General features: G+C 45.5%; 1 protein-coding gene across 1 annotated transcript in view; it reads left to right on the forward strand.

The window, feature by feature from the left end:
- The first annotated feature begins 3,262 nt into the window (after window positions 1–3,262).
- Window positions 3,263–27,811, forward strand: part of LOC135910185 (fatty acid synthase-like) — a 136,917-nt gene continuing 112,368 nt past the window's right edge. The window contains exons 1-3 of the mRNA XM_070524610.1: window positions 3,263–3,282; window positions 14,349–14,500; window positions 23,883–24,209. Of these exons, the coding sequence (XP_070380711.1) occupies window positions 14,368–14,500; window positions 23,883–24,209 (460 nt within the window). The 5' untranslated portion in view covers window positions 3,263–3,282; window positions 14,349–14,367. The remainder of the gene's footprint in view (window positions 3,283–14,348; window positions 14,501–23,882; window positions 24,210–27,811) is intronic.

Genomic DNA, 27,811 nt, shown 5'->3' on the forward strand with positions numbered 1-27,811 from the left:
GCATGTGTGTAGATTACCGCGCGCTAAATGCCGTCACCAAAGTGGATGCGTTCCCTATGATGAATCCTCAAGAATTGATTTTCAGAGTGGGAAGAGCACAGTTCATTACGGTGATAGACCTTAGGCGCGGGTACTGGCAGGTGCCGATGGAAAAGGAGAGTCAGAATTTCACCGCGTTTGTAACGCATGAAGGTCAATATGCTTGGAAAGTGATGCCGTTCGGGCTAAAAAATTCAGCCGCGACCTTTCAGAGAATGGTGAACAAGCTCTTATCGCAACATCAGACATACGCCACGGCATACCTAGATGATATTGCCATTTTCTCTAGCACGTGGAAGGAGCACTTAAAGCATCTCGACATTATCCTTCAGGTCCTAGAAAAGGCTGGGCTGAAAGCCAGTCCGGAAAAGTGTCAGGTTGCACAATCCCACATTCATTACCTCGGGCATATTGTCGGTTCAGGGACGCACGCACCAGATCCAGAGAAAATAGCTGCAATTAAGAATCTGGTGCCACCACGCACTAAAAAGGAGCTACGCAGCCTGCTAGGACTGTGCGGCTACTATCGCGAGTACGTCAGAGAATATGCAGAGGTGGCGAGCCCGCTCACGCGGTTAACAAAGAAAGCGGTACCCAATAGCATACCCTGGCCGGAGGAAGCTCAGACGGCATTTGAGACACTGAAACAGTCCCTGTGCGAGGCCGCTGCGCTCAGCACTCCGGACCCATCTGAGCCCTACTGGCTTTTCACAGACGCATCAGCTACGGCGGCGGGCGCTTGTTTGGCGCAAATGACAGCTGAGGGAAAGGAGAGGCCTATTGCCTTTGCCAGCCACCGCTTCACGCCGACTCAGACGCGATGGTCGACAATTGAGAGGGAAGCGTTTGCTATTATATGGGCCTTAAAGAAGTTTGACTACTGGCTTTTTGGTGCCGAGATAAACGTTGTTTCCGACCACAATCCATTGTCGTACCTTACAACTTCGACTCCACACGGGGCAAAATTGACAAGATGGGCGCTGGCTTTACAGCGATATCACGTGTCAGTGCGACATCGGAAGGGTGTCAGTAATGGTAACGCGGATGCTTTGTCCAGGCTTCACAACAGCTCATGGAAGCCAGCGTAATACTATAGTGCCATGCCAACTGGATGGGCGTGAATGTTCCTGCTCACTTGGCGCTGTATATTGCGGACTTTGTGAGTGCCGATTCAAGACCCAGAGACACTAGAGTGCTCTTACAGTTTGGAACTGCAATCGTGTGCTTAATAGTTTGATGACATGTATTGTGTATTTCTTTTTACTCTCTTCTTGCTTTGTTACTTGAAAGTGTTTGTTCTTGTGATGTAATTAGGCTAGGGTGTGGTTAGAATGTTCATTACGTAATCGCGGCAGTGATTTATCGTATCACTGAGCGAAAATCAGCCCAGTATACTCTTTAGGGGGAACGTGTTAGGCCGCTCATCTCTCGAACAGGAAGAATGGACGGCGTAGGGCTGCATGATTGTTTTGTATATACTTTTGAAGTGCCGCTAGTTGCACGTGTGTTTTGTGAATGGAGAAGCGTCCACCCCCCAGCGCCTCGGGCGGCAAACGATTCTGTTTGTGAGGGGTCGGACGGCCCGCGTGGTGTCGGTAACGAGCCGAGGCGCGCGCCGCCGCGGGGGGCGCGGTGCAGAGGCGCAAAACGGATTCGGAGCAAATGCTTTTGCGCGGGCTTTGTTGACATTCCGCCGATGGTCATAATAAGCCACGCGGACAAAGCTCGAGCGGGACGGTTGTATACGCGACGTTGTGGCGCCGGCTCTTGAGTCCCCTGCTAATTGGAGACGCAGCTGCTAGCAATGTTGACCACGTCTGGCGCGTACGGAGCGGGGGGTTCGCGCCCCTCGCATTCGGACGGCAGCCACGTGCATCTTGTTTTGAGCGCTGGGGAGAGCCCGCTTTGTGTCGTGTTGCAACATGCAGTGCGCGCCGTAGAGAGGGGCGCGGCGTCGTCTGAAGAGCACCCGAGTCCGGATGCCGCCAGCGGTAATTAGTTTTCTACCAGGAAAAACCTTGAGGGGGACTACGGTACGCGGTGTTGGGACACCAGCGCCCGAGCCCCCCTTGCTGGCTAGAAACGCCGCTGAGGTGCGAGATGGCCTCAATAAATCATGCATGCCTGGCGTGTTTGACGAGGCCGTCACTGACCACGTGGAAATAGGAGGGGGAGAGGAAGATGTGGGAAGAGGGAAAACAGGGTGGTTTTCCAATAGATTCACTTATGAGAGTAAGCCCATCCCTTTGGGTTGTGGCTTAAGAAACTGTCAACTCGCATTGGCAATTGCTTCCGTGGGATGGGCTAACGACCCTACCGCCCTTTTTCTTTGTCTCTTTCCCCTATAACAACCGAGACGAGGTGCTTGTTCCTCAGTCTAGGCTGTAATCACTAAACCTGATAGAACAGTAAGACTCCGTACGATGCAACGCTAGTCTGGGCCGTAACCACTTAGTGGTAGAACAGTGAGACTCGGTTGGTCGTATGTAGTGACAGTTGTCCTAGGCTCTAACTTAAGAAAAAGTAGAAGAGTAAGGCGCTGTTTACTTGTGTGTTTTGTATCAGTGTTCTTTTGCTCACTGTGTATTTGACTGTGTAAATATTTCCGTTGCAATATATCTTCAAGTTTTGTTACCTCCAACCTGCCTCCTGCTTCATCAACGCCGATAAACACCTTGAAGAGACTTTGGTCGACTTCAAGGAGAAAAGAACAATAAAAAAAAAACTTAACTCAAGCCTTTTCTGTTCGCTGGGTAGAAAGCAATGGAGTTGAAACATGCCCAGGCTCTCTAGCTCCTCCAAAGTATAAAATGCTGTAGCACTCTGAGCAAACACCTCTTTTGTTTCCCGTCTCTTCCCCTGCTATTACTGCTTTATCAGCGTAATGTGAGAAAAGGAAACATCAGATCCAACGAGTTGGAATCTGTATATAACAAAACTTTCCGTGAGTGTAAAAGCAGCCGAAGCACGAATGCGCGTTTGCTCGATTTTCGTACAAAGTGACACGGAAGGCTTTATTCAGACAGGGTCGAGAGGCTAATGCAATCTCCTGTAAACGAAGCACACACAGGATCGGGAGACATCCTAACGTCTTTTTGGCGGTTTCTTCAAGCGAAGCTTGGCTTTTTTTTCACCCGCATGGCCGCCGCCGCCCGCGTAATGATATGATGATGGTAATTTATTTAAATTACCTATGAAATTGTGCGGCGACAAGTGATCCTGAAGCTTGCTTGGGTTACTCAGGTATGCTATCATTACTCTTCCTTCTAGCATTCTTGCATACATCTCTTTAATCTTCTATACCTACCTTGTACGTTCATCTTAAAGGCATACTAAAGCGAAACAATCAATCAGCAATCAGTTTGATTATTAGGTGAGAAAATCAAGGTCCGAGTATCAGTATTTGAATTTCACCCCGAAACCCCAGCGCCCCTGCGTAGTATGATGGCAGGGATTACAAAGAATGTTTTCGCATTTTAGCCACGTTGGCTGAGTAAAGGTTCCCGAAACTTCGCATGTTTAATATTTGGTTCCTTTAGAACATAATATAGTCAATATGTACCGCTATATAATTAGGTAGGCCCTAGAAGATACCCTAGAGTAAGGGCTTGGCGTGGTATCATAGCTACGCACGTTTATATCTCCATCAGTTTCGCTACCGCGGGTGCGCTTTTAAACCACGGCGCTGCAATTATGCTTCAGAAACTTTCCTTCCCTTTTTTCTTCTCCTCCCTTAAACTCGGTCTCTTAACTACTACATGCAGAAACAAATCAGTAGCGCTCGCATTCCAGCCCATAGATGCGAAGAAAAACAATATATATATATATATATATATATATATATATATATATATATATATATATATATATATATATATATATAGAAAATTATCAGTCATAGGACTCGTAGTGCAGCCCTTTCTCTTTTCGAAAGTAGTCTTATTGGAGTTATAATAGTTACAAAAAGGCATTTCGCTCTCGTGAGCAGCAGTCCTTGAGATAGTTACTCGGGCTAGCTTCCCACGCTAAGGGTGCCGCGCTCACCTAGCACCTGATCAAGCTTTTCCTAGACTCTAGAACCGCTCGAGTTCGCTCTTATCCACGGGAGGCCATTATCGCAGGCATCAGATGCTTTACACGCAAGTATGAGGCTCTGGACAGGAGCTATGGCGCTTCAATGTAACCTGGGGCCTGATGAACCAACCGACTGACCTATCTCTCCGGGCAACATCCAAGGGCCACGAGATAAATTCCCTGTTGTCTTCCTCTTCTTCTTTTTCTCCCCTTTTTAATATTAAAAAAATCTCTTCTATTATGTATGGCCACACATGTGTAGGTCTTAAATACCAGGTTTCTCTAGTTGAGTGCCATGTGTGTGCTTTAACCGAGCTCAGATTGCTCCACCTTGGCTGATGAAAAAAGTCACCACTGTAGGTTAAATGAGGCGCACAACTCCTGCGCTGGCGGTAGAGTATCCGCCTCACGTGCAAGAGGACCGGGGTTTGAATCCCAGTGCCACGAAATTTTCCACCAAAAAAAAGAACGTGTGTTGAGAAAATTGCACAAACAGGCCTGGAGGGCTTCCTGATCCCGGTTACCAGAACCGGTGACGCACTCTCTCACCAGATCAGGATTGGCCACCCTGGTGCGGTACTGGGCCACAACCTCCTCCATGAATACAACAATTTAAACCCAGGCCCTCACTCCCCAGCAGCCGCGAAGCAATTGACCATGGTGGCGGTCAGATCTGTGATGCAGCAGAGGGTGCTAAGAATTCCTGGCTTCGGACAGGCCGCCATTGGAATCTGAACCTGGCAACGTTTAAAGTTTGAACGTTATGTAGTGAGGCGAGTCTAGCAGTGTTACTGGAGGAATAAGAGAGTAGTAAATGGGCTATGACAGGGCTCAGTAAGGTTACGAGAACAAAAGAAGCATATACAGTGCTAAAAAGCGGGCACGTACTGTGCTACGGGTGCTTAGCGGAGAGAGGAGAAATAGGAGTCGGATCCCTGATTAATAAGGATATAGCTGGTAACATACACGAATTTTATAGCATTAACGAGTGGGTGGCAGGCCTTGTTGCGAAACTTAATAAGAGGTACAAATTGAAGGTAGTAAAGGTCTACGCCCATACAATCAGTCAGGAAGTCGAAAGTTTTTATGAAGGCGTGGAATCAGCGATGGGTAAAGTCCAAACAAAATGCACAATACTTATGGGCGACTTCAATGCTAAGGTAGGCAAGAAGCAGGCTGGAGACAAATCAGTGGGTAAATATGGCATAAGCATTAGGAATAGCAGGGGAGAGTTATTAGTACAATTTGCAGAACAGAATAATATGCGGATAATGAATACCTTCTTCCGCAAGCGGGTTAGACGAAAGTGGATGTGGAGGAGCCCAAATGACGAGACGAGAAAAGAAATAGACTTCATACCCTGCGCTAACCCTGGCATCATAAAAGATGATACAAGACGTGCTCGGTAAGGTACGCTGCAGTGACCGTAGTATGGGAAGAAATCGAATTAGCCTAGACTTGAGGAGGGAACGGAAGAAACTGGTACATAGGAAGCCAATCAATAAGTTAGCGGTAAGAGGGAAATGAGAGGAATTCAGGGTCAAGCTACAGAACACGTATTCGGCTTTAACTCAGGAAGAGGACCTTAGTGTTGAACCAATGAACGACAATCTTATGGGCATCATTAAGGAGTGTGCAATAGAAATCGGTGGTAACTCCATTAGACAGGATACCAGTAAGCTATCGCAGGAGACAAAAGATCTAATCAGGAAACGCCAATGTATGAAAGCCTCTAACCCTACAGCTAAAATAGAATTGGCAGAACTTTCTAAGTTAATCAACAAGCATAAGACAGCTGACATAGGGAACTATAATATGGATAGAATTGAACATGCTCTCCGGAACGAAGGAAGCCTAAAAGCAGTGAAGAAGAAACTAGGAATAGGCAAGAATCAGATGTAGACGTTAAGAGACAAAGCCGGCAATATCGTTACTAATATGGATGAGATAGTTCAAGTGGCTGAGGAGTTCTATAGAGATTTATACAGTACGAGTAGCATCCACGACCGTAACGTGAGAGAAAATATTCTAGAAGAATTTGAAATCCCACAAATATCGCCGGAAGAAGTAAAGAACGCCATGGGAGCTCTGCAAAGGGGTAAGGCAGCTGGGGAGGACCAGGATACAGCAGACTTGTTGAAGGATGGTGGGAACATTGTCCTAGAAAGACTGGCCACTCTATATACACAATGCCTCATGACTTCTAGCGTACCGGAATCTTGGAAGAACGCTAAGATAATCCTAATCCATAAGAAAGGGAACGCCAAAGGCTTGAAAAGTTATACACCGATCAGCTTGCTATCATTTGCCTACAAATTATTTACTAAGGTAATTGCAAATAGAATAAGGAACATCTTAGACTTCTGTCAACCAAAGGACCAGGCTGAATTCCGTAAAGGCTACTCAGTGATAGACCATATTCACACTATCAATCAGGTGATAGAGAAATGTGCGGAATATAACCAACCCTTATATATTGCTTTCATTGATTAAGAAAAAGCGTTTGATTCAGTCGAAACCTCAGCAGTCATGGAGGCGTTACGGAATCAGGGTGGAGATGAGCCATATGTAAAAATACTGGAAGATATCTATAGCGGCTCCACAGCCACCGTAGTCCTCGCTATAGAAAGCAACAAAATCCCAATGAAGAACGGCGTCAGAGAGGGAGGTATCACCTCTCCAATGCTATTCACAGCGTATTTACAGGATGTATTCAGAGACCTGGAGTGGCAAGAATTGGGGATAAACGTTGATGGAGAAAATCATAGCAACTTGCGATTCTCTGATGATATTGCCTTGCTTAGTAACTCAGGAGACCAATTGCAATGCATGCTCACTGACCTGGAGAGGCAAAGAAGAAGGGTGGGTCTGAAAATTTGTCTGCAGAAAACTAAAGTAATGTTTAGCAGTCTCGGAAGACAGCAACACTTTACGATAGGTAGCGATGCACTGGAAGTGGTAAGGGAATTATGGCAGGTAGTGACAACGGATCCAAATCATGAGACTGAAAGAACCAGAAGAATAAGAACGGGCTGGGGTGCGTTTGGCAGGCATTCTCAAATCATGAACAGCAGGTTGCACTATCCCTCAAGAGAAAAGTGTATGACAGTTGTGTCTTACCAGTACTAATGTATGGGGCAGAAACCTGGAGGCTTACGAAAAGGGTTCTGCTTAAATTGAGGACGACGCAACGAGCTCTGGAAAGAAGAATGATGGGTGCAACGTTAAGGGATAAGAAAAGAGCAGATTGGGTGAGGGAACAAACGCGGATGAATGACATCTTAGTTGAAATCAAGAAAAAGAAATGGGCATTGGCAGGACATGTAATGAGGGAAGATAACCGATGGTCATTAAGGGTTACGGACTGGATTCCAGGGGAAGGGAAGCGTAGCAGGGGGCGGCAGATGGTAACGTGGGCGGATGACATTAAGAAGTTTGCAGGGACAACATGGCCACAATTAGTACATGACCGGTGTAGTTAGAGATGTATGGGAGAGGCCTTTGCCCTGCAGTGGGCGTAACCAGGCTGACGATGATGATGATGATGAGAAGATGCCATCAAAATCTATGACGTCAAAGCGACAAGGCGCGGGAACTTCTAGAAGGCGTTGCCACCCGCATTTCTTTCTTGCGCTTTTTGTGGCTTACCAAGAGTCTTATCGTTGTAAGAGGGATGTCTTTGGTGTTGTAGAAAGGTAATTTACTGATGCAGAAGAAATCATTTTTCACTTTAGTGTCCCTTTAAACAGCCTCTTAAAATACACGGACAAGGATGAGCCCAGGGCCCCCGCGGCCTTGTGCTCTTCCTTGTCCGTGTGTTTTTTGCAGCTATTTAAGACGAATCACCCGTACCAACCAGCTTGCACCCATACCCTTCTAAGATACCTTGTACCGCTGTCTATGCCCGCAATGAATACGTTCCTATCAGTCTCTTTCCTGCTTTTTTAACACCAGCGCTCTCAACTTTAGTCTCGCTTATCTCGACTGCTGGCCGGTTGATGCTTCCATCGACATTAAATTCGAGTGTTTATGAAAGCTGGACTTTACATACTGGTTCCGCTAGGTGAATCCCTTCCCGTTCTATTCGGATGTGCTGAGCTGTCTCCGGATTTTCGATCCAGCATGCAAATGCCTCATCTAACTGCGAATATTTGTTCCCGTATGTTTCTGTCCATAGGCAACTTCCCCGAGCTTCAAATAGTAAGGCATTTCCATTCGTGTGATTGTACTGATTTTCTATCCTAGTTTCCTTTTGTTCTATTTCTTTGCATCTCAGTGATATTTTTTTTCGTTTCCATTCTTTGCATCGAATTCGCTGTCTATGTTTCACTCACTGTCATTCTGATTACTCCTGGTTGTCTACCGACACTTCTAATTACCCTGTACTACTTGGTTGCCAATTTTCGTGACCTCTTGTTCCCTTTTGTGCGCATGCTTCTAAGCTCATATACTTGCGCACTTCTGCCGCTCATTTATTGTGGTCCATGTTCCCTAGCAATCCCTAAAGATTAATGTTGCTCTGTGCTTCTATGTCTTCAAATGAAGCCCCTACCAATGTCCGCCTGCACTGGTTCATTTGTGGTTTTGCTGTGGGCTCCCAAAGCCAACCGGCCCACTGATGTCTGGTTACCTTCCAAAACTTACAAGAAATCAATTTCATGCACAGAATGGCATTTGCGAAAATGTGTGCTGGCACCATGACACCCTTCCAGATTCCGCACACTCCCTCATATTTATTGTGACCCCAAAGTGCCCTATCTCTCATTATTGGTGCATTCCCCTTCCCTTTTGTTCTCAGATTACCTTGGTGGGTGCTTGAGTAAGTTTTTTGAATGTTAATGTATATGCCGAAGTACTTATATTGCTTCAATATAGTTATGACTTGTTGAATCGACACCACATATTTACTCGACCCTTCATTAAATGTCCTGATTCCCAATTCCTCTGTGCTAAATTTAAGGCCTAGATTTGTCGTTTAGTTGCCACACATATTGGCCAGTGTCTGTAGCTCTCTTGCATTGTGCGCTAGAAGCACTGTGTCGGCCGCATGCATCATTGCGCTCGCCTCCGCGCACGCACGTAGGCGAGGGCCATCTGGTGGTGGTCCAAGGAACCGAGCGGCGGTGACGTCGATTGCGCATGTCATCCGCTGTTTATTCTGATTCTTTATTTTCTTTGGCCAGCACGGCCACCACTGGGGCTGCCGCGGATGCTTACGGCTGCACGCAGCTGAGTGCAATCTGGTGGTAGTGCGAGGTAATCCAGTGACAATGACGTCACCCGCGTCCTCCGCTCTGATCGGGTGGCCTATTCAGCAGGAGAACAGCCACGCCGCAGCACTCAGTCAAGAAAACCCGGAGAAGTTTGCGAAAAAATGTTTCGCTTTTAGAACAGACCAGAAATTTTAAAGCCTTACAGCCCGCTAAGGTTTGCGTGCTAGGTAATCGTCGATGCCGCCCCTTCGTGCTTTGGCAGTTTTGCGCAATGAAAATTAAAGCTTACTACGTTGGTCAGCATACTAATTGAAAATAAAAAGTTTAGTTCAGCGCGAACGAGAAGTATCCCTCTTTATGGATAGAACAGCCACAAATTGTTGATCTGTGCGCCTGGGCAGTTCATGATAACTACAGCCTCCCGATGCCAGTCATTATCCAACACAATCGAAATTAGTTTTTTTCCATCTCTTTTTTCTTATGACTAACGGGCAGAGTAACGGCACCACGAAGGGCTCTAGCATCTCCAGGTGAGCGATTTATGCGGACGGAACAGCTCGAGCGCACGAGCTGAGAACGTTTCTCTGGTGATGAGGGACAACAGTAGGACTAGGAATTCATAGTAAAATATTTTGCGCGCACAATTGACAAGTGCACGGTGAAGGGGGACACACGAGCGCTTTGTCACTTGAGCTCCTTGTCGAATGCGCGCGCTAAATATTTTACTATGAATTCGTACGAACTCGCCCAACTATCAGTTCTGCCGTAGGTCTAGGGTCTAGGACAACCGTAATGAAAATAGACTCCATCGCTAGGAAATAAGTCCCCGAGTAACGTATGTGCATGTCGAGCTTCTGTATTCTGAACACTTGCCTTCCGAACGAGGTCGTAATCTCGCTCAGTGTGCCCCTGCGCCGGCTCAAAAAATGAGTTTTTAATATTTTAAGAGTTTAGTGGATATAAAAAGTTAGTGTTGACAAAACTTGTCTCGGTGTGCAGGTAAGCGCTTAGAACCTTTTGTGCCATTCTGTGTCAATAGCCACGTCTTGCACTATACTTGCCCACACTTCGATATGAACAAACGGTGGAAACATGGTAGCTATATATGGAGCAGAGCCGTAATAATTACACGTACGGGGAAACCTGCCATGCTAAGATACTCAGGATACATTGACTAATAAAATGCATGCATATATTGATCTATCTCTCCGCAAGTCCTTCCTTCCATTTTTCCACATATTCAAGCCAAAACAATTTGTTAACCGCCTAATATTTTAGAATTGGGTACGCATAGTTGTCTTGTTTTTTTTTTCGAAAGCGCCGTTCGCTTTAAGCTGCTTTACTCAACGACCTTAAAGGAACGTCACTGTATGAATTAGGCGCACTGTGAGGCGCGCTCTCCACGCAAAGCAACCGACGTCATGCCAAGTTGCTCGAGTGCTTCAGTGATAGTCGCATTTTGTTATTGCCTCGTTGGGTTGGTACGTCGGCGGCATTGTTCATCTGCTCTATTCTGGTACTTTGTTTTCGTGTTATTGAAATAGCAATTATAGCATTTGTGCCGTTCAGCGCGAGATTCTGTACAAAATCCGAGGGCGACAAAACAGTCGCCGCCCGCCGTATGCTGTATGTGCGAGTGAAAACTTGTGAGGGTGAGGCAACGAACGCCGCTCAATCTCGCGTGCACGAGCGAGTAACGCAGGCGGGATGCGTGCCCTCTCCTGTCGCGCGCGAGGCACGGCGGTGAGGCAAGGGAGGAGGGGCGTTGTTTTGCGGCTGCTAGGGTGCTCGATGTCCCCCTCACCCGCCACTCCGTACCGAGTGCAGACATCCACATCGTCTGCAATGGCGCTGGGCACGCGAATGGTGGACGCCGTAGCAGACGGCTTTGGTGGACGACGTAGGGACGCGTGGCTGGCGCTCGTATGTCGTGAAATGGATCGTCGACGTGGCCAAATTGAGCGCCCCCGAGGGTGTCGTCTGCAAAGCGATCTGCTGTGTTTGCAGAGTGCGCGTAGTGCCGGTAGATTCGTATGTGCGGTGCTTGCGACGTTTCTTTCGCTTCGATGCGAGAAATGCTGGCAGATAAATTCTCTCGGTGCTGCCACAATTCCTCATTCCAGCATTTTCGCGGCGAGTTTCTGCGCCCGTCGAGCATGATGTGCTCGCGTTCACCTGTGTGCGCCTGAAACCGCGCTTGTTAATTTGCTGAAAACACCATGGCGGGTTAGTTTGTTTGAACCCATGATAGATTGTGTAAGCACGAACGAACAAGGACGTAGAAAGAACCAGACACACAAGGGCATATGCAAGTGCGACGCACAAGGGTTCAGTCGCACTTACATATTCTATCACTGCTAAGTAAGTACGCGAATACTTACACCTTTATATGGCCGTTAAAACTACTATCCTTATTTCCTACATGTCGGGCGCTATAACGTAAAGCTATTACAAACGCTTCTATTCCAATTCTGCAATCATGCCTCCGCCATTGGCCAATAACCTTTTGTAACCACCCCCACTTCGGCTGTCTGTCACGCGACGTCACGAAAACCACGGTAACTCTCCATCGGATATGGTGTGAACACACTGATTATACATGGCTGCAAAGAACGAAAGAAAAATAGTTATTTCTGATTCGACGCCTTTTCGCCATTAGACCTCGGCTATGGGTCAAAAGTTTTCGGGCTGCACCCACTTCACCCGCCTGTCACGCGACGCCGAAAAAGCACGAAAACTCACGGCGTAAACGCGACCTGTAGGCGTTAAAGATGCATTAATATGCCGAACAAAACTGATTTTTTCTCTGCATAGCCACAGGCTGTCCCGTTCCGAAAGGAATAACAGATCGCTGCCGCCGATCGCTCAGGCACCGACTACTCGCACCTGCCAGGGAGCATGGGTTTATTTGCGTACAATAATGCTTTTTGTGTGGCTGTGTAACGTTTTCGAGCACGTTCGGCACGTTTACGACCTCGTCCGGCACACTCTTCTTTTCTGAGGATCCGTTTTGGCGTCATTCTTAAGCTTCCGTTGCATGCCGCCGCGATTGTCGACGAGCCACCACAAGCCAAGTAAGAGAAAGCGGCCCAATCGCAGACCGCCCTCTTCATCCGGTTATCAATATTCAGTGCAGTGGCTCGGCCCCATCGAATCTCTCTCCGCTTGAGCCATGCTCGTCGCGTCTTATCAGCCGATGAGATAAGACAAGCCACTCAGTGTAGGCAATGTTATTCGTTTTTAAAGGAAACAAAAGTGACCTCCTATAAATGAGGAAAGCATTTGATTGGTCTCTTTAAACAACCCTGCGAGTCACTCCCCGATGCTTGCGTAGGCGGTTACGCAAATTTGACGTCAAGAGATTGGAATAAAAACATATTGGTATAATTTCACGTCCATCATCATCATCAGCCAGGCTACGCCAACTGCAGGGCAAAGGCTTCTCCCAGACTTCACCAACTACCCCGGTCATGTGCTAATTGTGAATATATTGTCCCTGCAAACTTCTTAATCTCATCCGCCCACCTAACTTTCTGCCGCCCCCTGCTACGCTTCCCTTCTCTTGGAATCTAGTCCGTAACCCTTAATGACCGTCGGTCATCTTCCCTCCTCATTACATGTCCTGCCCATGCCCATTTCTTTTTCTTGATTTGAACTAAGATGTCAATAAGTCGCTTTTGTTGCCTCATCCAATCTGCTCTTTTCTTATCCCTTAACGTTACATGCATCATTCTTCTTTCCATAGATCGTTCCGTCACCCTCAATTTAAGTAGAACCCTTTTCGTAAGCCTCCAGGCTTCTGCCCCGTAGGTGAGCACTGGTAAAACAGAGCTGTTGTACATTTTTCTCTTTAGGGATAATTGTCAACCTGCTGTTCACGATCTGATAACGCCTGCCAAACGCTACCCAACGCATTCTTATTCTTCTAATTATTTCAGTCTCATGATCCGGATCCGCGGTCACTACTTGCCCTAAGTAGAGGTCTTCCCTTACCACTTTCAGTGCCTCGCTACCTATCGTAAACTGCTGTTCTTTTCCGAGACTGTTAAACATTACTTTAGTTTTCTGCAGAATAATTTTTAGACCCACCCTTCTGCTTTGCCTCTCCAGGTCAGTGAGCATGTATTGCAATTGGTCCCCTGAGTTATTAGGCAAGGCAATATCATCAGCGAATCTCAAGTTACTAAGGTATTTTCCAATAACTCTTATCCCCAATTCTTCCCAATTCAGGTCTCTAAATACCTCCTGTAAACACGCTGTGAATATCATTGGAGAGATCGTATCTCCCTGCCTGACGCCTTTCTTTATTGGGATATTTTTGCTATCCTTGTGGAGGACTACGGTGGCTGTGGAGCCGCTATAGATATCTTTCAGTATTTTTCATACGGCTCGTCCGCACCCTGATTCCAGTAATGCCTCCATGACTGCTGAGGATTCGACTGAATCAAGCGCTTTCTCGTAATCAATGGAAGCTATATATAGTTTTCCGTTATAGGACCCCTAAATACTAATTTGCTATCGTAATCGCTGGTTCGTTTTTCGGGCGGTACGGCCACTTTCCATGCTTTTCGTTTGCTTCGTCTAAAAGTAGCGTCGATTTACTAGCTGCAACTTGGCTTATCTTCCTAATTCTTTTTTTCTGCATTGTATTCCAAACGTTAATAACACAGGCCACGGAGGATATCATGTTTCATCGGTAGAATTCAACGCCGCTTGCAGTGGCATGTTCATGACATTTGAAAGCAAGAAAACATCTTATTTGTTCCGTGACAATATGAATTTCGATTCAACCACATCAATACATGCTGAGCGAAATATTGAGTGTCGATATACACAGTTATTAAATAAAACCTGTTCGCAGCTCCGAATGCGCATGTCGCAAAGCATGAAGGTTCGTATTGTAGAGTTAACCTTTGCGCCCTAACAAATGCTTTACCGACATTTTTGGTACTCTTCTAAGGGAGTAAAAAAGTGAATCACTTTCGGAGGTGTATAGCGGAACTGTGTTTCTCTCTTTCTCAGTTTTTCTTCCAAGGCTATCATGGAGGGCGATGACATTGTTATCACAGGCTTCTCGGCCTACTTCCCCCAAGCGGATCACCTGGTGGAGTTTAAGGAGAAGCTGTACGCAGGTGTGAACATGGTCACCGAGGATGACTTGCGCTGGCCTCCAGGTATGTGTGAGACGTTTTTTTTTTCAATAAATAATGAGCGTTACGTCACAGGTAAAAACCAGGGACTAGAGCGCTATGACAACTTCAAGGCAAGCTTTCTTTTTCAACAACTGTAATGAAAACACAGTGTTGTCTAAGCTTCCTTTATCTAAGTAATAAATTTCCAGAAGTACATATGGCAAGCACTTAAGTGTTTTTCTGCAGACTTACAAGCTCTCCACAGAAATCAAAACATTGCATGACAGAATTTATTCCAGATGTATTGCGTAATGCGTCAAAGTCCATTATAACGACGCTACAAATTGATTTTTCAACTTTTCTCTGCAGTTTAATTTTCAGCTGATTATGTGGGCCCGCCAAGAGATTCTAGTGTTATCGATATGAATAACCTGCAATATGTTAATTACGAGTGGTGTTGCATACTCTACATTTACACAAAATATGAAATTTTGAATGCACCTATGTTCTTTTTGTACTGTTCATTTGACTTATTATACCTCTCACTTAGAAAGAGCAGTGCTTATCATCCTTACCTCGCCTAGCTGGCGTCGTGGGAAAGGTCTACTCATACCTAATAATTTATCCATCTGCATGCTGTAGGATTTTGTCCTCTCATTGCTCAGTTTCGTAATAAAAAACTACGGAAGAACTCATCTCACAATGAATGCCGATAGTGATGCGATTAGAAGTCGAACAACATGTAGCGGCACCACATATTTCCGAAGTCACGTTTATTTAACGCCTGCTGCGGTCATTCGATAGTCGCGTTGCTTCCGCTTATGCGACATACTCTGGTATCGTCAAACTTTGCTATGGAATGCCGCTTGCCAAATCGTCTATAGGCATTGCGGCATGACAAGGACTGCATGAAGCCGACGCAGTGACGGTTAGGAGAAGACGATGAAGGAATGGCGCTGATGTGACAAAAATGGCGGTATGACGATTCTTAAATGATGGCGACGGTATAACTACGATAGCGGGACGACAGCGACTTGAGGACACTGGGGTGACGACTAGGGACTGCGGACGGTGGCATGATCATGACGGCGCAATCATAGTCGGGTGTCGAAGATGGAATGTCGACAATGGTACGAGCACGATGGTGTCACGTTGACTGTCCATGAACCGATGCATAATAGCGACGGTGTCACTACGACGCGATGACGATAATGGCATGACTACGGCAGGATAATCACTAATGAATGGCAATACCATCGTTACCATAGAACTAGGAAATACGAACGTCGTCGTCGGACGTCACGAAGGCGTTATGACGACGACGACATGGCGACCGTCAGATGACGTTGCTGAAGTGATGACGATGGTATGAGGGCGGCGCGTATGAGGACGGCGTGAAGACAATGGTGTTTCGATGAGAGCGTGACGGCAACAGCTTCACGGCATAGACGTGACGAGTGCCCGATGCTGAAGACAGAGATCCACGATTTGATCAAGAGGTTCGTATATTTCAATAGAGTAACAAAGAAAGATTCAAGTCGGCGAGAAGACGAAAGCGAAGGGACGATGACACCAGGGGCTCTATAACGTAAAACTATTCTAAGCTTTCCTATTTCCAGGAGGCTATAACTTAGAACTATTGCAAACTTTTCTATTCCAAGGGCGCTATAGCGTAAAACTATTTCAAACTTTTCTATTCCAAGTGCGTTATAACGTAAAACTGTTCCAAGCTTTCCTATTCCAAGGGCGCTATAGCGTAAAACTATTTCATACTTTTCTATTCCAAGGGCGCTATAACGTAAAACTATTTCAAACTTTTCTGTTCCACGGGCGCTATAGCGTAAAACTATTTCATACTTTTCTATTCCAAGGGCGCTATAGCGTAAAACTATTCCAAACTTTTCTATTCCAAGTGCGTTATAACGTAAAACTGTTCCAAGCTTTCCTGTTCCAAGGGCGCTATAGCGTAAAACTATTCCAAACTTTTCTATTCCAAGTGCGTTATAACGTAAAACTGTTCCAAGCTTTCCTATTCCAAGGGCGCTATAGCGTAAAACTATTTCATACTTTTCTATTCCAAGGGCGCTATAACGTAAAACTATTTCAAACTTTTCTGTTCCACGGGCGCTATAACGTAAAACAATTCCAAATTGTTCTTCTCCATGGGCGCTATAACGCAAAAGTGTTCCAAACTTTTTCTATTCTGCAATCAGCCCTCCGCGATTGGTCAAAAAATTTTCTTGGACCACTCCCACTTCACCTGTCTGTCACTCGACGTCGCGAAAACAGCTTTAGCTCCCCATCTGACATGACCTGTACACGCTGATTATGCATGATTGGGCAGAACAAAAGAAGAATAGTCATTTCCGATTCGACGCCTTTTCACGATCAGCTATTGGCTATTTGTCAAAAGTTTTTGGGCTGCAGCCATTTCACCTGCCGTCACGCGACGTCACAAAACCGCAAAAATTCACCGCGTCAAAGTGACGTATACGCGTTAAAAATGCACTAATATGCCGAACAAAACTGAATTTTCTTCGGAATAGCTGCAGGCATCCCTGTTCCGAAAGAAATAAAAGATGGCTGCCGCCAATCGTTCAGGCATGGCTACTCACACCTAGCGGAGACCATGGGTTTATTTGCGTATAATAAAATTTTTTCGTGGCCGTGTAACGTTTAAGAGCACTTTTGGCACGTTTACGACTTCGTCCTGCGAACTCTTCTTTGCTGAGGATCCATGTTAGCGGCATACATAACTTTCCGTTGCATGCCGCCGTGATTTTCGACCGGTCACCGCAAGCTATGTAAGGCGAAGCAGACAAATTGCAGACGCCGGCACCACCGTCTTCATCCGGTGATCGATTTTCAGTGCACTGGCTCAGCCCCATCTAATCCACGTCCACTTGGGACTACTCCTCGCCTCTTATGAGCCAATTAGTGCAGGCAATGTTATTCGTTTTTCAAGGAAACAAAAGCGACCTCCTATGAAAGAGAGGAGGATTTGATTACTTTGTCCACACAACCCTGCTTCCGCGATGCTTGCGTCGGCGGTTACGCATATTTGACTTTAGGAGATTGGAATAAAACATATTGGAATAGTTTTAATACACGGTGCTTAAGTGAAGACGAGGGCAAGACGTCAGCGTGACGATGCGTCTGCTGGTGGACGTCGATGACGTCCACCAGCAGATCATATTTTTGACGATCGCCCACTGTGTTCGTTGCTATTGTTGTGCTCTATGTGTAGCCTATCTTTCTGAGCACAGGGTCGCCCAATGAAAGTGTCATCAATCATGGTATTTCCACTGTGCTCTTTGCCATCCCTTCTACAGGACAATACCATGCGAAAGCCATTTATTCCATTTCAACAATGTCTGCATTATAATCTTTTACTAATGCACTGAGTATGCTTTCGTTTCTGGGAGACAGTGCACTAGAGCTACCACCCCTCGCTTCCTTCTGTTTATGTTGTGACCATGGCGATGGTGAGCCCCTCTTGAGGCTGCCATCATGGCGTGAGCAACCTACTTGGCTGTAGCAAATGAAGCTTGTTACAGAGCTGTTTCAATCACCTTATCTTCGACAGCACTGTCCATGTTGTTATTGACGTTATCATGGACAAAAAATTTGTTATTGTGCAGCTGAAATTTTCCTGTTAAGCGCTCTGCCGAATTCAAGCTGCCTTTTGCGAGCTTGACGCGTGGCCGGAGAAAAGAGCTCGCTGATATTATTAATGCTACTTGACTTCACCAACGCCTATTTCAAAAGGACGTGATGTTTTGTTTTCTCGACAGCAAACTTGACAATTCTTCGCCTGCACCTACCGGAAACAAATAAATAAGTTCGCTGCGAATGGGCTAAAGACTCTCAATGTATGTACATGCAGCTTCCCATATGCAAGTGCATATGGGAAGCTGCATATGGGAAGCTGCATCACGGACAACAAAATTCATTTTGTTGTCCGTGATGCAAAAGCAAAGGACGTTATCATGCCCTGCACGTCTTCTGCGTGGCAAGGCGACTGCGAAGCGCTAATGCCTTATTTTTTCCGTCTTTAGCGTTTGCCAATTTTCAAAAGCAGCGGTCGGGCTTTCAACTTCTTGCAAGTGCATTTGAATACCAGAGATGGCGGTGGACAAATCAGTGTTCAAGTTTAAGTTGAACAGTTACCTTTGACATGTTCACTTGGTTAGATTCTATTTGAAAACAGCGCTCGCAACTCTCTGTTATGGATTTGAGGAGCTCCCTCATTGCAGTTTTATCACCAAGAAACGGTATCACTCGAGGACACCACACGTAATGAGAAATAAAGCATGGAATGGCTGAAAAAGTGTTCTCGGACATGAAAGCGCAACAATGAACGGGTCGTTAGCTTTGCAACAGAGAGGGCATACATCGGAACGATGTCTAGCCTACACAATAACGAAGATGAAGCTGATCGCGTCATCTTGCCAGTACTTGCATCCCCGCTAACCGGGGAGCGTTCAAAGATTGGTAATAAATGTGATGCTGCAGGTTCAGTCACTGTCGATGCGTCTGGCCAGAATGGATTGCTCAACAGGGAAAATGGCTGAACGAATAACGAAGGCACAGCGCAGAATCCAGCGGAGCTTGATTCCGTCACTCCAGTTGTGCGTCGCTCTCGTCCGCCAAGCGAAGCACGAATCTCATTACTGTCCCGTTGCCGCAGGAATCGTCATCGATGGCTTTTGCTTCGTGGAACGGTTCAGGCTATAAATGGAATCCGGGCAGCTGCGCAATCAACAAGATGAAGCATGAGACCCGCATCCTGCCAATGCTTCTGTGCCGAATCAGCATCCTTTAGAACTCCTCATCATCGCTATATGGTCATTGACTGCATATCTGTCTGTGTTGCGTGACGTGAAGCACATGAGCTGTCCGAGATTGATGACATTTCGTTGTGCGTACGAACGCCCAGCAGAAGGCGACCACAAAGGTGGATCGGGGATATGTCGTGTTTTCCGATAGATTTTCCCGAAATCAGATTTTTGCTGATGTTTGCAACACCCCAAGTCGGCTCTACAAGTGGTAAAAGACATCATCAAACTTTTCTCTTTTGACATTTGTTTTGTACCGGTGGTACAACGCACTCATGTGGTGACGATATATCCGCTTTCGGCAAGCTTGGGTGTTTAACTCAGGATGTAATATTTCTCGCATATGGCCCTACGTTAGCAAATCACTACCGCTAGCATTCTTCCTTGGGAATTTATTTTGTTTTATATGTTGATATATAGCAATTCCTCTTACATGACATACGGACGGACAGACACTTTTCCTCATTGGGCGGGCATATAAATGATGACCCATTTAACAACATTTCTCCCCAAAGTTTAACGTCTCGTGAAGCGTAGCAAATGCAGGTGTGTACAAAACGAAAAATATCTGCCCGCCTTTTGAGAGAATGTAGCCAAGATATGTAATAATATTAGCAGTATTACATGAATATGGTGTAGGTCTAGTTTTCAAAACACTCAAGCGAAAACTGGCCTGTACATTCATCCAATACATTCAGCATCTGCCGGCTTTCCGTTGGTCATTTTTTTCTTTTCTCTAGTCGCGTTTGCATAATACGACAATGGCACATTGCCTGGAATCTCCGGTACCTCGCGTACATAAACATGGCGGTAAATTTCTAGGCTGTGCAAAGATACTTTCAAATTGTATCATTATATGATAGAAGATACTCGGGCAAGAAGTACTTGATTTAAAGATACAAGCTGCTACCGCAATTTTCGTATTCAATGCTTCACTTTCCATTTCTGTCTTCAGATACTTCGATAAAATGGCAACTTTTTTTTTATTATAGATCTATTTAAAGTAGCAGCAAGCGCGTATGCACAAAATTGTTTGCTTGGAAATTTCTTAACTACGATGAAGCTTGTTTTATTTGAAGGAAATGTCTGACAGTATCCAAAAAGTTTGTATTTCGTGCTCAAGGTGTAATATTTAGATACCGAAGTTTATTAGGGTTGCCATAGCTGCTTCCCCCCACCCCCCCTCCCCACATGAAAGCTCTTTATACGCTGCGCTATCAGCGGTTCTTGCTTGTCGCATTTATAATTGATGGTAATCGCTACTCTGCGTGCGAACTGTCTAGCTGGTCGCCATATAATTGCAAGAATGTGAATAAGATGCCTCAGCATGATAGCGCAAATACCGCAGTGGAGTTTTGGCTTGCCCGTAAACGTATTACCATTTACGCAATACCGGAACACAAGACATGTATACAGCAGCAGCGACGCTGGTAGGGGCATTTCTTGTGAGGCATCGGGTTTATACAGAGCACATCACGCTGCAATCATGTGATGTGTGTAAGCCGCTATTTACAAGGCAACACCATTCTTGCAATCTTCAGACTTCGTAACAAAGCAATACACAAGAAAAGCTTCGATAAGGACGCTATAGCGGCATCAGAATTTGCCCGAAAACGGCCGCACACATTAGCGTACGCAGCACCACAGCACGGTGGTTACGAGCAAGTGCCATGGAAGCGCCACAACTAAATACAGAAAATCAGGAAAGCAAAAGAACGACTGCGCGCAGATGTTGGCGCGCTAGTTTTTGTCGAGACGGTGCGAGCGTCAGTATGTAACAGGGACGCGTAGAACTCATGGGCTGCCTTCGCTGGGGGCCTCTGGCAGAAAGATAAAAGAATGTCGCTGCCTTTGGTTTTATTCAAGTGGCCTAGTGGCAGCCGTATCGGGTTCAGAAGCGGAGTTCACCCAACCTGTATAGATTACGCAAGGTGATGTTGCGATATCAGTATCTTGTATGTTCTGAGGCACGATACAATCTTTCATGTCTCGGAATTACAGATACTGATACACATCTTGCCAGACGTATCATAATACAGACACAAGGCACCCAAAGAGTATCCAAGATACATGCCTGCGCGATGCAGCCCAATACTGGCGGTAATACGTTTGGACGCGAGTTTACGTTGCTCTGGATCGAGAACGGTAGCTGTGATGTTGAAAACTTCATTTCCCAAACACATTACGCTGAAACAGACCCCCCCCCCCGAACACACACACACACACACACTGAAGGAAAACATTAAATAACTTCAATAGTTTGTCTGCCTAGAAATCTATCACCATTTTCTCAGCCAGTGTTTGACATTGTTGCAAAAGAAACTGCCACAGAAAGTCGTGATTGCGCACATCAATTAGAATGAGGTGTGCCAAAACTAAGGCCGTGGCGTAATCTGCACGGCGCCACCTCTGCCGCTATCTGTGAATCAGCCACTCCTCTCTCAACTTGGTCGGTGGCGTTCTTCGAACCGCTTGTTTCCTGGTTCGGCTCCGTCTCCCAGCCAGCGGGAGACACAGGAAAGAAGTACCACACTCCAACACAGGTGGAAGCGCTCTGATATTATGTTTTCGTCATTTTCTAATTTACGAAAGCTCAGTTCTCGCTACGACTGAGGAATTCATTATTACAGAAGCCTAATGTTTCAATCTAGAACGACCTAATAATTTCCTTTATTATGCCTTTAAATTAAAGTGGCTGATTTTTCTACTTCGTATTTGGTTATATTTGTTGCAAGAGCGTATATGGACAGCAAGTAAAACACTGCCCCAACAGACTGGGCGAGAGGCCGGATAGATACGGGGATGCACATTAGAATGCTGGCAATCCATATGCTAATATACGTCAACAAGGGCTTGTGAGACAAGAAAAGCATGGCTGCTCCTGTGAAGCCCACCCGTGTACACAATGTTTTGTACGCTTGAGGTGCAGATAACCAACTGTCGAGTGCAAAGTATGAAATGTATCGTCAGAGCCATGCACATATTTTTTTCTTATAGTGGCTTATTTTAAATGTAATTATAATGCCTGATAACGAGGACTTGTACATATGATTTCGTCACGTGTTTTGCGGATAGCCCTCTTTGCAGTTATATGCTCCTGTGCGTGATTTCGCTAGTGTAACTAGAGCGTTTGTGTTCAGTAGTAAACCGCTGCTTGTGTTAATCCAATGTAAAAGTTACCAGAAATATCCAGAACATTGGGCCGCCAGGCAAGAAAACCTCCGATTTCGCCCCGGTTTACCTGAGAGACAGAAAAACACCCCGGTTTCTCCTAGGCTTTCTGCCCTTATGTATAGCACCCTATATTTTGCTCCCGTAACTTCTAAATAATACAAAACCTGGAAACAAAGGACCCCAGTGATTTATCATTTTAAATCAGCCCATGCGTGGTGTTCTTCTGGGCGTGCCAAATAAAATTGGTCTCCTGCCACTCTTTGGCCTGAGTGGCCCTTGAACCAATAAACCCATTTAAAGAAACGCTCATTAGGGCGTGTTCAGGTTTTTGTGTGTCAGTACATAGGCAAGTGGCCTTAGGTGATGCCAGGAAGAGACTGATGCCCTGCGAACGAACGAGCAGCGGAGTGGTGCAGCGCGCAAAGCCACGTGATCGGACGAGTCGTGGCGGCAATGCAGCGGGCATGCTGGATGAATCGGTGCTCTTCACCACATCGCTGCATATAAGGTGGCGGCTACCGCGATGGATCATCTATGAAATCAGCCGAGGGTATCATGCAGCAAAGCCATCGCATTAGAGTAACATATGTTTTCCGTGGTTACCCGAGGGTCGGGGTGAGACCCTAGTGGGTGTTTATTCTAATGCGCAATGTCTTCGCAGTGTTGCAGCATCTAATCACGTGAACAGGGAGCGGCACAGACTTCTTGGAAATGTATATGGAATGATACGTAGGCAGCGATGCTAACGCACGACATTCGCTGAAGTGTGGCGTAAAGAACCAAGTATTTTTACGCTTTCGTCCTTTTTTTTTTGCGGAAGCTTTCTTTCAGGCGTGAATAAGTTTTACAATTACATATACTACACGAAGCCAGCCAAAGTTGCTTTGGTCTTTCATGCCCAGAGAGGCAGATTATACAGATTCTTGAGCAGCGGCACCTCAGTGTGTTCGTTGATTCATGTGCACCACCGTTCGTTAAAAGAACTGTTTTAATTGAGTATGGAATCTTTAGCTACACACTTCCTAACCGAGATATTCCAGATCCTTTTGCTGCTTTTTCCATTGGAAGCTGTGCACAAAACTGAAAACTACGACGCGCGTAATAATATAGTGCACTAGTATAGTGATTTCCAGTAGTCTACTGGTGGCCAATTATTGTATCAAAGTATAGTCATATGGTAGCCACCATGCTGTATGTTGCCTTACAATATTGTAATGGCACATCTTAAAACCTCGGCTTTGTACAGCTGCGATACGCCACACTCGCTTTGCAATCACTCACTCGAATAAACTGTAACAACGTGCAACAACACCATTCATTCATTCTGAGTATTCATAGGAAAATGTAATTGAATACAACGAAAGAAGGGGTTTCAAAGCCAACATCGTGCATAATTTTTCCCGATTACGCAGGGTTGAATGGCATGCCGAGACTCCACGGCAAGATCCGAGACCTGACCCGCTTCGACGCGCAGTTCTTCAACACGCACCCGAAGCAGGCACACGTGACGGACCCGCAGCTGCGACTGTTGTTGGAGACGTCGTACGAGGCCATCGTGGACGCCGGCTACGACCCGGAGACGCTGCGCAAGCGCAAGATCGGTGTCTTTATTGGCAATTCGGCCTCGGAGTCAAGCGAGGCGTTCAAAATGGACCCGGCGAAAATGGATGGCTACGTCATACTGGGATGCCACAGGGGCATGTTTTCCAACCGAATTTCATACTCGCTCGATCTACAGGGTAAGTAGGCCCGGCCCGTGAATGCCACGTATATGAACCTCTCGAAAAGAGAAGATTCTTAAGTGTAGAGTAAGCAAGCATTGTTAAGTGTACAGCAAGACCGCCGAATAATGTTTCGAGAGTAGTGCAAATAATTGTTGCTGAAGATATTTACGGTAGTTTCTCTTAATAATAAAAAAAAATTTCAAGGCATTGGGTCTCTACTGGGCCATCCCTCATTCGGCCACTGTTGCACGATTCGTATTATTAGGGTAAGGATATATCATCTAAAGAGAAACAAATGTAGATAGCGGATGCTTCGCGAATAGTTCACTATTTTCAATAGTTTGAGGAAAACGCTGAGTATCACTGGGAACGTGAACTGCGAGCGCGTCACACGATACCACACGAGAAACCACTCGGGCACAATGACGGCGACCCTTGCTACAAGGTATTGTGTCTTATAGCCTTGCGGTAATCTTGCCTACCCGAAACATTCCCTTCAAGCATAAAGTAAACGAAGTCAGCTTGTGGTAAGCCAGATAGTGAAAGCTTGGTGCGCCTTGTTCATGACCCTTCAAGCAGTGTAGATTTTTGGAAAAATCAGAGACATCTACCGCAATCTTGCATCGGGGATAACAGCGGCGCTATTCTGTTCACCAGAAATTAAACGCTTACCTACGCACCTGGAGGAAAGAGGGGGGGGGGACCGAAAACGTCAGTATTTCCTAGAAAACATTCCCCGCTACCGAGCATTGGAAGAGTAAAAACATATTAGCGTGCTTCTTGTGAAGGGGGAGTTTCTCCACGGACTTCTAGGTTATGCGGTGAGAAAATAGAGAGCCCACAGCCGCGTAGAGAGAGCGAGAGCACAGCGCCCAAGCCTCTGGCTTTAGGCGGAGTTCATAAAACGGCAGAACGCTAGTCCTTGCGACGAGCCTGAGTTTCGCACATTTACAATAAATCTGGTTAAGGAAGTCCAGCACTTAGTTTTTAATAGGTATTCAACAGTATTGCCTCGACATTTTTAAATGCCTTATTTAGGACAAATACTGCAGTTGGGGACTGAAATCTGGTAAATGAACCAGTCTTGCCTATTCATCAGCAATCCTTAGAATTCCTCAAGATTCAAAGTATCGGTGTCAAAAATACATTTTTAATATGTCCGCATTGCACGCGTTTCTCGTCAACGACGGCTAAGAGCAGAAAGCAGGACAAAACGACAGGAAGGAGAGAAGGACGGACACCACAGCGCTGTGGTCTCTGTCCTTCTTTTCGTTCCATCTTATGAGCGCCGTTTTCTGCTCGTAATCATGAGCCAACCAGCGCAACGGCGTGCCCTTCAGTAACAAACGTTAAATTAGGCGACAACGATAACGTATGGCAGCGCCCAGCTAGACAAAGCACGAGAAAATGATGGCAGCCTAAGGCGCTGCAAGTACACAACAAATGCTTTAGAGTAACTGATAAAGCTGAATGATTCCAGTTGTGACCCAACCTTTACTAATATTTGCCGTTACTAACAACACAGTTTCCAGAAAGGGGATTTCTACCGTGCTATCTTCATAAGAGTTCAAGCTTTGCCTATACAGTCACGCATTAGCTAGACTTAAAGGGACCCTGAAACGATTTTGACGATTTTCTACAAACGTACTGAGTCGTTAGAGTAGGTCCTTCTGATCATTAATTGACATATCTAAGTGCTCCGCGTAAACCTTGTAATTTATTATAAGGTTTTAAAAATGCACATCGTTGCCGATCCAAGCACATCGCTCGGCGGAATTTTAAGCCGCCCCTACCCATATGACAGAGTTATCCGATTGGCTGGCCAGGTCGCATGATCAATAATTTTTCCAACTTTATGGCAAACAAATGATGTTCATAATAGTTGGAATGTTAGTTGACTTGTTTTTCAAAAGGAAAGTAACATAAAGAGAATGGACAAGGAGAATTGTTCACTACGCTTAAGCACTTCCGGCACACAACAAGTGTCGTCTGCTTGTGTTACAACGTGCTGCATCTTTGACGAGAGCTCCGCCGTCAGTGTCGGTCTGTCTTTTCGCTAGCGCTATGATTCGACTTAGTTGCGTTGTGGACTGCAAACGTAGCGACTGGCAATATGTCAAGCTGCGACATCGTGTCCCTCTGCAAGCCATTAAACGAGCGAACTGGCTGCAGCGCATCGGACTGCCGCTATCCTATCAGTGCCAGGATTTGCGCGATTGCGGCCGTCACTTTACACCGAAAGATTACTAACGCAATAGCGTTTCGCGAGTCCGGTATTAGGGTAAACGCAAGCGCAAGGGGACAGGGCCTGGCCGTGTCCCCCTGCGTGTCATTTCAGCGTATGAACAGAAGCGTAAATGTAAAAGTGCATTTAAGCGGTTTAGAAATGCCTTAGATAAAGAACTTAAAAAATCAAAGGAAATGTATTACTTTCATCTATTTTCTTCCTGTTCTAAACGAACAGATGTATTATGGAACAAGTTGAATTCACTTATAGGACGGAGTGACAGGAAGGAACCGGTGACAGAAGTCTTGCACGGTGAGGGAACAGTCAGTGGTGACCGTATGGTCAACGTGTTTAACAACTATTTCGTGCAGAGAGATTTTGACACTGGGCCACGTGCATCCTACACAGCTCTAGATCCTCAAAATGCAAATACATTCTTTCTGGAAGCAACAGTAGAACATAAAGTTAGCTCTGTTTTCTTGGCGTTAAAAAACAGCCGAAGTTGCGATGCTGATGGGTTGCAAGTAAGGCCAGTAAAATACGTAATAAATAAAATTGCTCCTGTGCTGACATATATCTATAACTTATGTATTTCAACCGGTATTTTTCCATCCAAAATGCAAGTGGCTCGTGTAGTGGCTTTATATAAGAAAGGAGACAAAAAAGACGTCTCGAATTATATACCAGTGTCGATACTGCCTGTATTTTCTAAAGGTTTCGAGAAAATAATCTATAATCGACTATATCCTTTCTGTAAGAAGCACGTGATAACGAAATGCCAGTACGGATTTATAAAAAATCGATCAACAGAACTAGCTCTTCTCGACCAGAAAGAATATATATTGGACAAATTTGAACAAAAACAATTTGTTCTTGGTGTTTTTATTGATTTTACGCAAGCCTGTGATTACATAAATCATAAAATTTTATTTGACAAATTAAGTCACTATGGCATTCGTGGGCTTCCCCTGATGCTTCTGAAAAGTTATCTTTCGGAAAGACGTCAGTTTGTGTCAATGAATGAAATGGTATCTGACAGAAAGCAAATAATCTCAGGAGTACCGCAGGGTAGCATTCTCGGGCCTTTGATCTTTAATTTATATATAAACGACATAGTCCATATATCTTCAGAAGGTAAATTTATAATTTATGCTGACGACACTAGCATATTTGTTTCGTCTTCATCAGATGCCGAACTTTTTCGTAAAGGTAATGTCATTTTAGAGGAACTAAGCACGTGGGCAGATAATAACCAATTAAAGATAAATGCAAAGAAAACAAAGGCTGTGATGTTTCATTCTATAGGCAGGAAGGTTTCAGTAGTACGTAACCTAGTTTATCGCTGCTCAGAGATAGAGCTAGTTAGGTCTATTAAAGTACTTGGTGTGTA

The sequence above is a fragment of the Dermacentor albipictus genome, chromosome 8 (genome assembly GCF_038994185.2).
Source record: "Dermacentor albipictus isolate Rhodes 1998 colony chromosome 8, USDA_Dalb.pri_finalv2, whole genome shotgun sequence".
NCBI lineage: Eukaryota > Metazoa > Arthropoda > Arachnida > Ixodida > Ixodidae > Dermacentor > Dermacentor albipictus.